The sequence below is a fragment of the Trichogramma pretiosum genome, unplaced genomic scaffold (assembly GCF_000599845.2).
Source record: "Trichogramma pretiosum strain Unisexual culture from Peru unplaced genomic scaffold, Tpre_2.0 scaffold7, whole genome shotgun sequence".
In the NCBI taxonomy this organism is placed as follows: domain Eukaryota; kingdom Metazoa; phylum Arthropoda; class Insecta; order Hymenoptera; family Trichogrammatidae; genus Trichogramma; species Trichogramma pretiosum.
Window position 1 is genome coordinate 1,627,627 of NW_019641639.1, and position 13,188 is coordinate 1,640,814.

General features: G+C 39.8%; 3 protein-coding genes across 4 annotated transcripts; 2 read left to right on the plus strand and 1 right to left on the minus strand.

The window, feature by feature from the left end:
* Positions 1-1,136: 1,136 nt before the first annotated feature.
* On the plus strand, positions 1,137-4,225 carry LOC106657027 (phosphatidylinositide phosphatase SAC1). The gene is made up of 6 exons (XM_014378275.2): positions 1,137-1,743; positions 1,863-1,954; positions 2,032-2,372; positions 2,444-3,277; positions 3,419-3,586; positions 3,659-4,225. The coding sequence occupies exons 1-6, from the start codon at positions 1,706-1,708 to the stop codon at positions 3,935-3,937; spliced, it is 1,752 nt and encodes a 583-aa protein (XP_014233761.1). The 5' UTR covers positions 1,137-1,705; the 3' UTR covers positions 3,938-4,225.
* A 330-nt stretch (positions 4,226-4,555) lies between these two features.
* LOC106657028 lies at positions 4,556-6,935 on the minus strand. Its single transcript, XM_014378276.2, has 6 exons — positions 6,652-6,935; positions 6,254-6,552; positions 6,066-6,182; positions 5,924-5,977; positions 4,719-4,792; positions 4,556-4,631 (listed from the first exon to the last, which is right to left on the minus strand). The coding sequence occupies exons 1-5, from the start codon at positions 6,880-6,882 to the stop codon at positions 4,759-4,761; spliced, it is 735 nt and encodes a 244-aa protein (XP_014233762.1). The 5' UTR covers positions 6,883-6,935; the 3' UTR covers positions 4,556-4,631; positions 4,719-4,758.
* A 2,596-nt stretch (positions 6,936-9,531) lies between these two features.
* Positions 9,532-13,112, plus strand: LOC106657148 (TBC1 domain family member 10A). Of its 2 annotated transcripts, XM_014378500.2 has the most exons (5): positions 9,532-10,823; positions 11,182-11,368; positions 11,450-12,017; positions 12,098-12,367; positions 12,446-13,112. In XM_014378500.2, the coding sequence occupies exons 2-5, from the start codon at positions 11,193-11,195 to the stop codon at positions 12,566-12,568; spliced, it is 1,137 nt and encodes a 378-aa protein (XP_014233986.1). In that variant the 5' UTR covers positions 9,532-10,823; positions 11,182-11,192; the 3' UTR covers positions 12,569-13,112. The 2 variants fall into 2 exon arrangements, with proteins under 2 accessions (XP_014233986.1, XP_014233985.1); XM_014378499.2 differs by having other exon boundaries at positions 9,532-11,368.
* The last annotated feature ends 76 nt before the right edge of the window (positions 13,113-13,188 follow it).

A 13,188-nucleotide genomic window follows, 5' to 3' on the forward strand; every position in this document is an offset into this window, starting at 1 on the left:
CTATATACTTGTACGTGTGTTATTATTGTATACAACGCATCGCGCAAAAGAGAGAAAGCCCCCTATATATATACGAGCCTTATAATAAACGGCAGCAGCAGCTATGCTTTGCCACGGTTTTTGCACAAATACACGTATAGGATAGCGAAAGACACATGTGCAGGTGACGATGATCTTGTCCCGCACATCTATTATGGAGTTGACTGTTTTTTACTCTTCACCTTGTGCGATTATTACGGAATGAAAAAAAGTGTATCGATCGCGCGTGTACTTTTTTTTCATAATTTATATTATTTCAAAAATCAGAGTGGATTGCTCGGTGACACGCGATCGCGACTCTTGGCTCACATATACGAGTATTCATAAATTATATCGCGTATCGAATTTTACCCGTGTATACAAAACGACTCTATTGTCTTTTTTCGACTTACCGTAACTGTCCTTTTTCTTTCTTACGTACTATTTATACGTATTTTGAACGAAGAGAAAGAGTTTGACCCACTACTTTTGAATTCTATACGCAGCGCACATGTCGAAATGTACGGGACTAGACTATGAATAAGATACACACAGAGCTAAAAGTGTGGGCCCAATAAAAATCATAAACCGAGTAGGTAGCATCTCCCTCGTGAATTGTTGAACTTTTGTATATAAATTCATGACGCACACGCGGCCACTCGTGCGTGCGCTAAAAGCCCGATAATTCGTATATAATGTATCATACGGATAAATTGCCGCGGTGATTTTACCAACCGTCGATAGTTTCGCGCTTTGCAAAAATCCGACTCCGAAAATTGCGATGCGTGTATATAAGTACGCGTTGATTTTATTTTATTTTACATAGTCAAATAACGGAGTGGTTGGAGGGGGGGGGGTCACTTTAGGCTTGAGGTTATCAATAATGCTTACTTTCTAAATTCATCAAAATTCACGGTAATTAATTTTCCAATTAAGAGCAGATGTATAAGAGACACGCACGTACGTCGCGTTATAAGATAGAATCGATTGTACTGCGGCGATTTAAATTCTTCATACGCGTTGGCGGGCGCTCTAAGATAAAGGTCTAGTCTAAAACTTGGTTTGTAAATTGTAATGCCATTACATACCTGTACTCGAAAGTGACATCTAATGACTGGTTATATCACGAGCCGCAGAAGGTGTACTTACAACTCCGTAATCGTAATCTCTCTCTCTCTCTCTCTCTCTCTCTCTCTTATTAATGCGGCAGGCGTTTGTGATAGTGTCGGTGTGTATATGCGTGCGACGAGCTGCGCTATAGCGGAGTGACATCATCGTCGCTGCAGAACTTGCCTGCTTAGCTGCTGCTACTACGCGGAATACACGTAGATACTTACTTGCTCCGTGTTGTACGACGCGGGCGTATGTTATACACGACGCGCGTCAAAAGAGGCCTCCTGTGCATGGATGTGTAGTAGCTTCTGCTGTGTCTGACACGAGTCTCGTTAAATTAAAATATTGTCATTAGAGTTGCAACGAAACATTTGGTGCAGTGTTGGCTTCAGCAAAATAAGGCAGAAAAGAGTTTTGTTTCATCGATCAGAGCGGATTCGCGAGAACCACTGGACATCTCTCTCTTCTCTCTCTCACTCTCTTAACCACTGATCTGCGGCCGAGACGCATTTCTTTTTTTAGTGATAAAACATCGAGTGGATTCACGGAAAAATAGTACTTATAAGAAGAAAATATGGCTTCGAACGTCGACGTTTACGATGAACTTTATTTGTGAGTATTTTTACGCAGAACATGCAGACATTTAAGGAACATTAATGAATGACTCGGATCTCTTACGTTAATAATGGCTGTGTACAATAAACATGAATCTCGCTTTTTTTCCTCGATAGATACGCAACACCCGATAAGTTTTACATCGAGCCAGTGAGAACAAAAGTTTTGCTGGTCATTGATAGGGTATCGCACTCTATTCATTCCCAAGGTAATTACGAAGGAAAAAAAACACTTTTTTTACGCGAACGTCAACCGATGACCTTTGATCGTAACCAATTATTGCAGTTGCCAATCCAAGCCAAATTCCACAAACGGCGAGCCGACGCAAGATCTGGGGAATCGTCGGGATCGTTCGCTTGCTCGCCTGTCCGTACTTGATAGTCATAGACAATGCCCAGAAAGTCGGAACGATCGCCAATCAGGACGTCTACAAGATCGTGTCCACCAATGTCATACCGTTCTCCAGATCCATGTATCATCTGGACGAGAAGCAGCAGCGTCACAACTCGTCGTACTTGGACATGATCAAGCTGGTGCTGAGTACGCCACATTTTTACTTTAGTTACACGTACGACTTGAGTCATACCATGCAGAGGCTTCATAATACAACACCAGATTTCCTCCAGGTACTTATCAATAATTTTAAAGCATTTCAATTAGTATATAGCAATTGTTAAGAAATTAATGATTGTTGCAGAGTCCACTGCATGAAAGAGCGGACTCGAGATTTATCTGGAACTCACATTTACTTCATGAATTGTCAAGCAGATCTGAATTCCAAAAGTTCTGCCTTCCTATTATTCATGGCTTCATATCTTTAAATACTATTGTTATCAATGGCATTTCCTTCAATTGGGGAATCGTATCAAGACGATCAATTCAAAGAGCAGGAACAAGATTGTTCTGCAGGGGAATTGATGCCAATGGCAACGTGGCAAATTTTGTCGAAACAGAACAGATTATTGAAGCCAATGGCAGTAAAAGCTCATTTGTTCAAACTCGTGGTTCCATTCCCCTTTACTGGCAGCAAGCTCCTAATTTAAAATTAAAGCCCAAACCTGCTTTGATACCCAATGAAAATCATTTAGTGTCAGCTGCAAGGCATTTTGAAAGTCAAATATTTCTCTATGGCAAGCAAATTCTAGTCAATCTGATTGATCAAAAAGGAGCAGAAGCCAATTTAGAGAGAGCATATAAAGAAACAGTGCAAGAATTGAGAAATCAAAACATAAGATACGAAGCTTTTGATTTCCATGCAGAATGTCGTAAAATGCAATGGCATCGGCTAGACATTTTAATGGCTCGTCTTGCCCAAGATCAAGAATTAATGGGTTACTTCCTTTTAACCAGAGATGGTGTTCTGGTTTCAGTTCAGGATGGTGTATTTCGAACAAACTGTATCGATTGTTTAGATAGAACAAATGTTGTACAAAGTATGCTGGCAAAGAGAGTTCTTTCAGATGCTTTATCCAAGTTGGAAATTGCAAGAAATGTGGATGAGCATCCTTCTTTTGAATACTTATTTAAGCAGGTCAGTTTTTTTATAATTATTTAACAAATGATTATTTTTATTTAAAGACAATGAGTTTAGAATAAATTTAATCTTGATTTTATTGAATATTTTTATATATAAATATAAATAAATTATAATTATATCATATTTTAACTATAGATTTGGGCTGATAATGCTGATATAATAAGTACTCAATACTCAGGAACTAGTGCTTTAAAAACCGATTTCACAAGAACTGGTAAAAGAACTAAATATGGTGTATTGAAAGACGGTGTCAATTCTCTCACAAGATACTACAAAAATAACTTTGCTGATGGTTTTCGTCAGGTAATGATTATTACAAAAAGAATATTTCCAATAGTAATTGACATTAAGTAAAACATTATAAATGTTTTTCAGGATGCAATCAATCTATTTTTGGGTAGATATACAGTAAGAGATGGAGAGTGCGCAGCTGTAACATGTCCTTTGGAAACAGAGAGAAACTGGCGATATGCTACATTCCCCTTAGTACTTTTAGTAGCTACATCAATGTTGATTGCTCATATGATATTGCCGTCAAGGTACACTACAGAGATTCTTCTCTACATGCTATTTTGGGGTGCAATGGTTGGTGGTACATTTGCAACCATCATTCATCATGGCAAGCAGTACGTCGACAAACCAAAACTTTTGTAATATTTGTGATATCATTGATATTGCGTCCAGATGATGTTATATATAAATATATTTTATTTAATAATTAAAAAATTCTATGAAATATTGTAATATAAAAATGTGTAATCGATCATTGTCGTAATTAAAAGTGTATGACATATTTCAACAAACAGTATGATGCATTTCCCATGATACACAAAGAATCGTGAGCATAAATTCAATAATTTTTCAAAATTTATTTATGTCTACTTATATCAATACATGAATTAGTAAGAGATATTGCCTTTGGGCATTAAAAAATTAGTTAAATTGCTCGATTATAAAATCACATCTCTCGTAGCTTAACGAACCGAATCGAATTTTGTCAAAAGGCAAGAACACACACTCTCACACGAACACACAGATATGATCTGCCACACAAAGTTTCTTTTTTAAATTTATTTATATGCACAATCAGACAACTCTTGGTATCCTATCATCACTGAGTATTATTCGACGGAGTTCCACTGACTTCGTACTGGCTTTTGTTTTTCAACAGATACGAGGCCAAATAATTGATGGGATCCGGTGGTCTCTCTTTGGCCAAACTGGACAGCGCTTGCAATAATATCGGTACCACGGTCAGGTCCAAGTACTGTCTGGCTGGCAGGGATTGTATTTCGACGCGCGACTTTTTTGGTGCCGGAGTCGGTTCTTCTGTCACAGTCGCGGCCTTCTGCAACGACAATATAAATTTTTTTCAATCGATTAGAGAGCTTGATTACAACAAATATACGTATTTAAGGTTATAAGGTATATTTACTTGTGTGGCTTCCGGCAAAATATTGGCGGCGTTGTTGGTTTCAGCATTGATGTCCGTCGTCGACGGGGGAGTTTCTGTTTTCAATCAAAGGAAAAACAATTAATGCCCATTCTTTGGCAGAAAAAAAGGCACACACACACGGAAGCACACGCACAGACAACCCGAAAAAAAAACTTACCAGCAGTCGACGCCATTACGCAAACAAAAAATTTCTCGAATTTCCGACTCTCAACTCGACTCTCAACACTCGGGCACACACGCAGAAGAGGAATTAAGGTTGTTGCATAAACGCGCAAAGTTCCAATGACAACGACGACGGACGACACGCACCGACGCGAACAGAAAAAATTGTTCACCTCCTTTACGGAAAGGACTATACATATACGCGAGAGATTACGTTCTGTTTATACACGCCAACAAGTTTTATGTATACAAACAGTATTATAGCGGGTAGTAGGGAATATACACACTCGTCCCGTCTATTTCGCGGGTTATGAACGCAGACGAGAACGCGTATATACTACACAAATGTATATATGTGTTGGTTCTGACTCTGGGACGATGTCTTACGACGACAAGCGCCACCTTGTAAGCGTATAAAGCCCGAGATCCGCGCGCAACTGAGAGTCTGAATTCGAGGAGTCAAGAAACACACACGCGAGGTCGATAGGGTTGCGGTATTTACAGGCGCTATACTGAAACTCGATTTTCGGAGCGATTTTTCGCTTGTGACATTTAAATAAAGCTTGTACGCATCGGCGTGTTGTCCGAGGCGACTCTCGGACTCGACTCCGTGCAGGCGACGTTATATATTTTAGCTTCTATATCGTGCGCCCGCGAAGGCAATGACCTCGGGGCTCGAAAACTCGACTAAATCTAGAGCTCGCAATTTAAGCGTTGTGTGCATATATAGAGCGTCGTGCAATGCACTCGACGCCCCGTCGTTGCGCTTCGTTGGCGATTTTTAATTGCGACGAGAGAGAAAAAAATTGTAGCGGCACGAGCAGCGCGGCGTGCAGCATTAAAACAGCCCGAAGTTCGTTGATTGAAATATTTTTTTTTTTATTATCGATTCGCGAATTCGAAAAATTTCCTCAAGCCCCCAGCCCCGAGTCCGATAAGAGAGCGGAGCGGAGAAAAAAAAGTAAATATTTTTACTCGCGATCGCGATAAGAACTTGGATGATGATACCGAAAAGTGCTCACCCCGCTGCTTCGTTACTTTCCAAGTCCTCTTTCTCTTTCACTTCGAGGAACCTCCTGGAAACAAGGTCGCACAAAAGTTTAGTTTATTCGAGTCAATGACGATCAAAACTCTATATCGTTGAAAAAAAAAAAAACATATCACCTTTGGTCCTCCGACCGTTCCGTATCACTCTTCCGCAAGAACTCGCGTCTCGCATCCATAATTTTCTTATACTCGATACTGTTTGTATCCCACTTGAATTCCTCTTGATTCTCGTCCCTGGAATAAAATAAATTTATCAAAATATCGTTCGCTTAACAACAACAACAACAAAAAATTATCTCGTTTACCTCTCGGGCATCAAAGAGTCCTCCCTTTTCCAGATCTCTTTGAGCTCCGCCATTCGTAGATTCTTTCTCGCCTCGAGTTCCGGATCGAGCTCCTTCTCTGGCCACTTGACGGTCAGATCTTTCAGCTGCCTGGGCTGGCGAGTTTTCAGCATGCTCCTGGTGATGCTCGTGATGACTTCGGCCTGTTTCGCTGCCCACTCGTTGAGCGCCGGGCCCTGCAGGTCTTTCCACCCCTGATTGGCGAGGATCTCGTCTCTCCACTCTTGCATCCGCGTCACGGGATCTATCACGGCCTCGTCCTATGGGAAAATTACAAAAAAAAAAAAAAAAAAAAAAAAATCGGTAATCTCGTTTTCCATACACACGCGATGAATGCGCGGCGATGATGACACTTTTACCTGTGCTGTTGTGGCGGCGGCGGCGGCGGTCAGCTCGGCCTTGTTATCGGCGTCGATCGTGAGGCTGGCCACGTCCTTGGCAAGTTCAGCCGGGGTGGTCGGCTCTTGTTGATCAGCCATGGTGTTTTTTTTTTGGACGAGGATGGAATCGGCTATTAAGCGAGAATCAAAATAATTGAATTTATTGAAAGTCGATGGTGTACACAGATCGGATCGAGCCTGGCCTAACATGTGATCTCGCTTAAAGTCAACTGTCGTCTCGATCGAGACCTTCTGTAATAGACGCGCGCAATTTTCTCGCTTCTGTGTAGGCTGCTAATGTTGTTGTTGACAAATTTTTGAAAGTTAACTTGTACGCGGGTTAATGAGTGTTATTGGAACGCGTGAACCGATGAGCCGGTGATTTAAATTTATGAAAATAATTATGAGAATTACTATGAAAATTTGATTCTTTTGCGTAAGTGTATAATTATTGTGAAATAATTTATCGAAGAATTGTCCTTATACAATATAAATTACTTGAATTTTTAATAAAAGTCATGAGAGGAAATGATTCGTTCCATTCAATGTCAATTTACATCCTCGACCGAGGATGTACCAGCTGGGTATAAATAGTTTAGAAAAAATCTGGAAGAATTCATATGCTTTTTTTGACAAATTCTCAGACTTGTTTTTTTTTTCTACTTTTCAATATAGACTTCATACTTAATGGGATGAAAAATTGAATTACTAAGATTCATTGTTTGAAATTTTTGTATACTTATTGAGAACAATCGATTTTAATGCGATATTGCAAGAGTTTTTCATTTGAAATGATTCAAGAATGCTTGAAAAATATATTTTCAAGCGAAAAATTCACATTTTTGTTTTTGCAATGTTTCTACATCAACATTTTTCAACAACTGCATGGTTAATGATATCAAATCTTCAAATCAACAATAATATAATATGATACATCTTCTATCAGGTTTTTATCAAAGTCTTCGTAAGTCAAATTTTTACTACGATTCCAAAACTGCCTATTTCGTGGTATTGCCCTAAAATGATTGATTTTGGACATTGATATCTTCGATTCCGCGCGATAACATACACGTTTAACTATTGATTTTTGACATCTAATATCTTCGATTTCATGCTGTAAATTTTATCCACAAATACATTTCTGTACACTGAAAACTAAAAAGCATACAATTCGCCGTGAAATAGTAATACTTTTTGGTTTACAGTGTACTTACAATAAATCGATCAAGACAACGCCTCTTTTTAATAAAAATCAAAAAATCGCTATAGTACATCCTTGAAATAAAACATAAAATAAGAACAGGAAGTGCAGTATATCTATCTGCAATCGGCAAACATAAAAGAACTGCAGGAGCATATCAGCCGAAAATTGCAGCGACGTATCTCTTGATCAATTTTTCCGCGTGCCGGACGAGGTAGCAATAATAAAATAAACGCTCGGTAAGTATGATTCATAAACTTTAATATTGAACGAGCGAAAAAGTCAAGGGGAATCGGAACAATCGAGAATCATAATGTACGCGTTTATAGTAGTTGCTAAGCTTGCGATGTATGGATTTTTTTTTTGTTGCTTCCGCCCACTCACTTGGGAGACGTTGCACACACACACACATACGCACGTGTGTATACGTGTGATTACATTGCATGACAATTCGAACGTACGTATATACGTATGTAGAATATGTATAGTTATGGTATTGGACAGTGTCTCGCGCAACACAGAGATATATCAAAGAGAATATAAAAGGCAGCGGGAGACGTGGTCGTTCATAATAGCCGGTCTGTTTTATAATTGTCGCGTCGTTACACCTATATGCATGTTAGTAGTTCTCGAACTTGTGGCTCGGCACTGCATCCGCGCGTGTATTTTCTATTATTCATCTATTCGCAAGACCTCCCACGCGTACGTGGCACCGAAGCTCGGCGATACGCCACTCGCACGTACGAAAATATATAACGTTATTTTTCTTAAATGATTTCATTTATTATCCGTGCACAAAGGTGAAAACTAAAAGCTCGCTCGAGGCTTTTATCGTTGGTTAAAAATTGGTATAGTCTGCTATTTAAAAGCGCGCACCGCGAAATATGGGTCGTCCGCGCCTCTCGCTCTCTCTCTCTCTCTGATTAAGGCTTTGCATAATAAAGGAGAGATAAATGTATATCCATTTGAAACACTGAGCGAAACACACGTACCCAACAGAGAGTTTTTGATCGGTCGCCAAAAATGTTATATATCCTCCACTCGCGCGCGTTATACGTGTACTAGAAACGAAGAAGAACTTGAACTGAATCTAACCGGCCGTGAAACGTCTGACGAAAAATAGTCGAGATTTTCTTCGCCCCCCTCCCCCCTCTACTTTTCCCCAAGTTTATATTATGGTTCGACTTTAGGCGCACGAGCTGCGCCTCCGATCAATGGCGAAATCTCCCAAAATATATCGTCGTTCTCATTTATATATATGACGATGAAGAGACGGCACCTGCGATTATACACCGAGCGCGCGTGTTATATATATATTTAATGTCTCTCTCTCTCTCTCTCTCTCTCTCTACATACGTATGCTATGTTATACATCGAGTCGTAAGAAAGCGCAAAGCCTATATAGGAGCGCGGGGAGCGTCGCAGCTGCGTAATATTCGCAGCTTCGCGGCGCGCGCGGACGGAGTGACGTGCCGCGGTTCAAGATCACAAGACGCGTCTCGTGCAGCACAGCGCGTCGTTTGGTTTTATATATACACATTTCGGAGCGAGGCGAGCGAGCAGACAGTGTCAAATATTGCAGAATTCGCATAATCGTACATACGTATATATAGCACACACGCGCGTACATAATGTAACGATGATAATTCTACGAAAGCTTCGCGAGCAGCAGCAGCAGCAGCAGTAGCGACTGATATACTACTGTATATATATAAGTTATCGCGAACAAGCCCGCACTCGTGTGTTATATTTATGTGCATGTGTTGTATACGTGCGTGCGCGTGTTTATTATAAAAAAAAAACGTGACGAAAGCGGAAGAAGCAGAAGCAGCAGGCAGCTATAACGTATTAACGCGTTACGATTATCGTGCGGCGATAACAAAAATTTTATACACTCGTTACTCCATTCGTAAAGATATATGTAGTATATAGTGCGCTGCAAGTCGCTGCAGCACGAGAGCACACCCATTCTACATATATATACAGTATATAATACCAAAGTGTAAAATTTTAAAGTTCTGCATATATTATACACCGATCCGCGCAAAAGTTCATTCAACGTACATCAAACGCGTGACAGTTGACCGCGGGAGGTGGTGGTCGTTATCGATATCAATCGGGAGGAGTTAACCCAAAAACGCAAAAAGAAGAGAATTCGCTGCTGCGCACAATCCGACGTTTTGTTTACATTAGCAGTCACCGCGGAGAGCGGCCGCGAGTAAACAATGCAGCGGCAGCAGCAGTGCAGTAGACTGTGCCCTCGGTTCCTGGCTGTGTGAGCTTCCAGTATAAGTGGTGATTTTTTTTTTCTTTTCGCGTAAAGTGCGCGAGTGAGGCGGCCTATTAACCAAGATAGTCGACTGTTTTTATTCGACGTCCGCGCCTATATAGTATAATATAAATAAATTATGTAGCTGCTGCTCTGCCTAATAAGGTCTACTGCTATAAGTGTAATTTGCATCTAACGCCAGAGAGAGAGAGACAAGACGAGACAACGAGCCAAGAAGTGTGAGCTGTGCCTGTGTGCAGCACAGAACAATATTATACGTAACTATAATAGAGGAAACAGAAGAATTAGCATCAACGGCAGCAGCAACAACATATTTGTACAATTTTGCCGACCTGCATTAAATGTACTATATAGCACAACATTAAGTATATTCTTTCTCTCTCTATTTCTCCTCTCTCTCTGCCTCGCTATATATTCGGAGTAGCGCGCGAGGCAGCAGCTCGTTGTAATAAGGACAACACATACTACAGAGTCAGGCACATATGCCATATAGATAGTAGTAGTCAGCTCTCGAGCTCTCTTTCTCTCTCCACTTCTGCTGCTGCTGCTGCGGGCCCTTAACAGTTATTTAATCGGGCACACGGCACGCAAACGCACGACGACGACGTTGACGAAAGCAGCAGCACGTACGGAGCAGCTATTAAAATACATAAATCGTCCGTACGTATTGTATATTGTACGAACTGTACACTTTACCTACATATTGCGTACTACATGTAGCGCACAAGCAGCAGCAGCGATACGTCAACTTTTGTTTACGCACATATACTTGTACAAGAGATCAGCAGCAGCAGTGTATACAGCAGCAGCAAAAAAAAAGTTTCTCCTCTTTTCGTATATATTATAAATATTACCTATACCGATTTTGGGACGTGATTCAATCGTGTGTGCCCGTGCGTGCGTGTGTCAAGAATTTCACATACGTGTTGTTGACACGATCATGCGTGCGCGAATAAATTGAGTCGATTTTTTTCGTGTGGTGATAGTTTTGTTTTTTTTTTTTTGTTTTTTTTTAAAGTGTAAGATGCCATGGCTGCCTCGAACAACGCACAGAATCCTTCGCACAACGCAAACGACGAGGACAACAATGCCAATAACGTAGAGTCCGAGTCCGAGGCGAGCAGTATTTATCAGTGCAGTTCTGTGATATCCACCGTGCCGGACAGACATGGCTTTCTGGGAGGTACGCAGTACAGTCCTGAAAGGTATGGTGTCGTTATCGATTGCTCAACCGCGTAGACTTTGCAGATTTTTTTCTATAACTTTTCCATTTTGATTCATTGCAGAAAGCAAGCGAAACCACCCGAAGTCATTCTCAGGAGAGAGAGAAAATGGATAAGAATGCTGAACAAGTGGAGCACATTTATGAGCACAAATTATAGAAAGGTTCGAGAAAGATGCAGAAAAGGCATACCGCCGTCGGTGCGACCTAGAGCTTGGCTAAATTTATGCGGCGGTGCGCTGCTGCTGAAGGAGAATCCAAATTTGTACCAAGAGTTGATTAAGCAGCCAGGTGATCCCAAATACATTGATGATATCAAAAAAGATCTGCACAGGCAATTTCCGCACCATGAAATGTTTGTGGAAAATGCCCCCGGGCAGCAAGAGCTCTTTCAAATTCTCAAAGCCTATTCAATATTAAATAGTAAGGTTGGCTATTGCCAAGCGCAAGCTCCAATTGCGGCATTTCTTTTGATGCACATGCCAGCTGTTCAGGCTTTCTGGTGTCTAGTGGCAATCTGCGATAAATATCTAGTTGGATATTACAGCGCTGGAATGGAAACTTTGCAGCGTGATGGAGACATCCTGTTTGCTTTACTAAAAAAAGTATCTCCCACAGCTTACAAGCAATTGGTAAGGTCTAAAAAAAATTTTACTTTTTAATTGGTAGAAAAGAAATTTCTTGAATAACTTTGATTTGTTTGTTGTTTCAGAAAAAACAAAAAATGGAGCCTATTCTGTATATGACAGAATGGTTTTTATGTGTGTATACAAGAACCCTTCCATGGGAAAGTATTTTGAGAATTTGGGACATGTTTTTGTGCGAAGGAGTTAAAATAATCTTTAAAGTAGCTTTAGTACTAATCAAAGGAAGTATAGGAAAATCATGGCAGGTGAAAAAGTGTCCTACCATGTATGAAACTCTGCAAGTATTAAAAAATCCACCTCCAGAAGTTATGGAAGAAGAATATCTTGTATATCATGTGAGTGAATACAAAAAAAAAACACTAAGATGAATTATTTTATCCTAAAATTATTGTTGATTTACGCTTCAATTGCAGATATTAAAACTCAATGTAAGCGAAGAAGACTTTGAATACGAACATCAGAGGCAAACCATAAAGCGCAGGGCCAAAGACCAAGCAGCTCACAATCAAACTGGTAGCAGTTGGACGAGTTTATAACAATGCGAATAAGTTTTTGTACGACTCGAAATCCGCGAGTTTGTGTGCCTTTCCTCATCCATGCAATTCATATCATATACGGAGATGTTATGATTGTTAATTGTAAGAAATTATTTAAAGTGGGATGTGCAATTCTTCCACCTACTCAGTATAAATTTGTTTTCTACTTTATATATATTTATTATATATCTCTATTTCAAGAATTCCATATTTTTTACAAAAATATTAATAAAGCATTTGTGTAAGTAATTAGAAAAAAACAAAGAAGAGAAAAAAACAAATCATTTCCATCGCGCCCGCGCTCGGGCGATTATGTAAAAACAAGAAGCGTTGTAAATATTCACGGAACGAATGAGTAAGACAATTGTCACACTTCCCGTAAATGTTTACGTAAAAAACTGTACAAAATAGCTCTTTGTAATATCGTACTTTTTCAAAAGTAATGCAATTATTAAAAAATAATAATAACTTATAATACCTAATTTAATACTTAAGAAAATACAAAAACAACTAATCAATGTCAATAAATCGATACATTGCTAATTCACAATTATGACTATATCAATTTTTTCCAAATGCCCAGCACACGTCTAAGTATATGCGAAAATCGTACATAGATC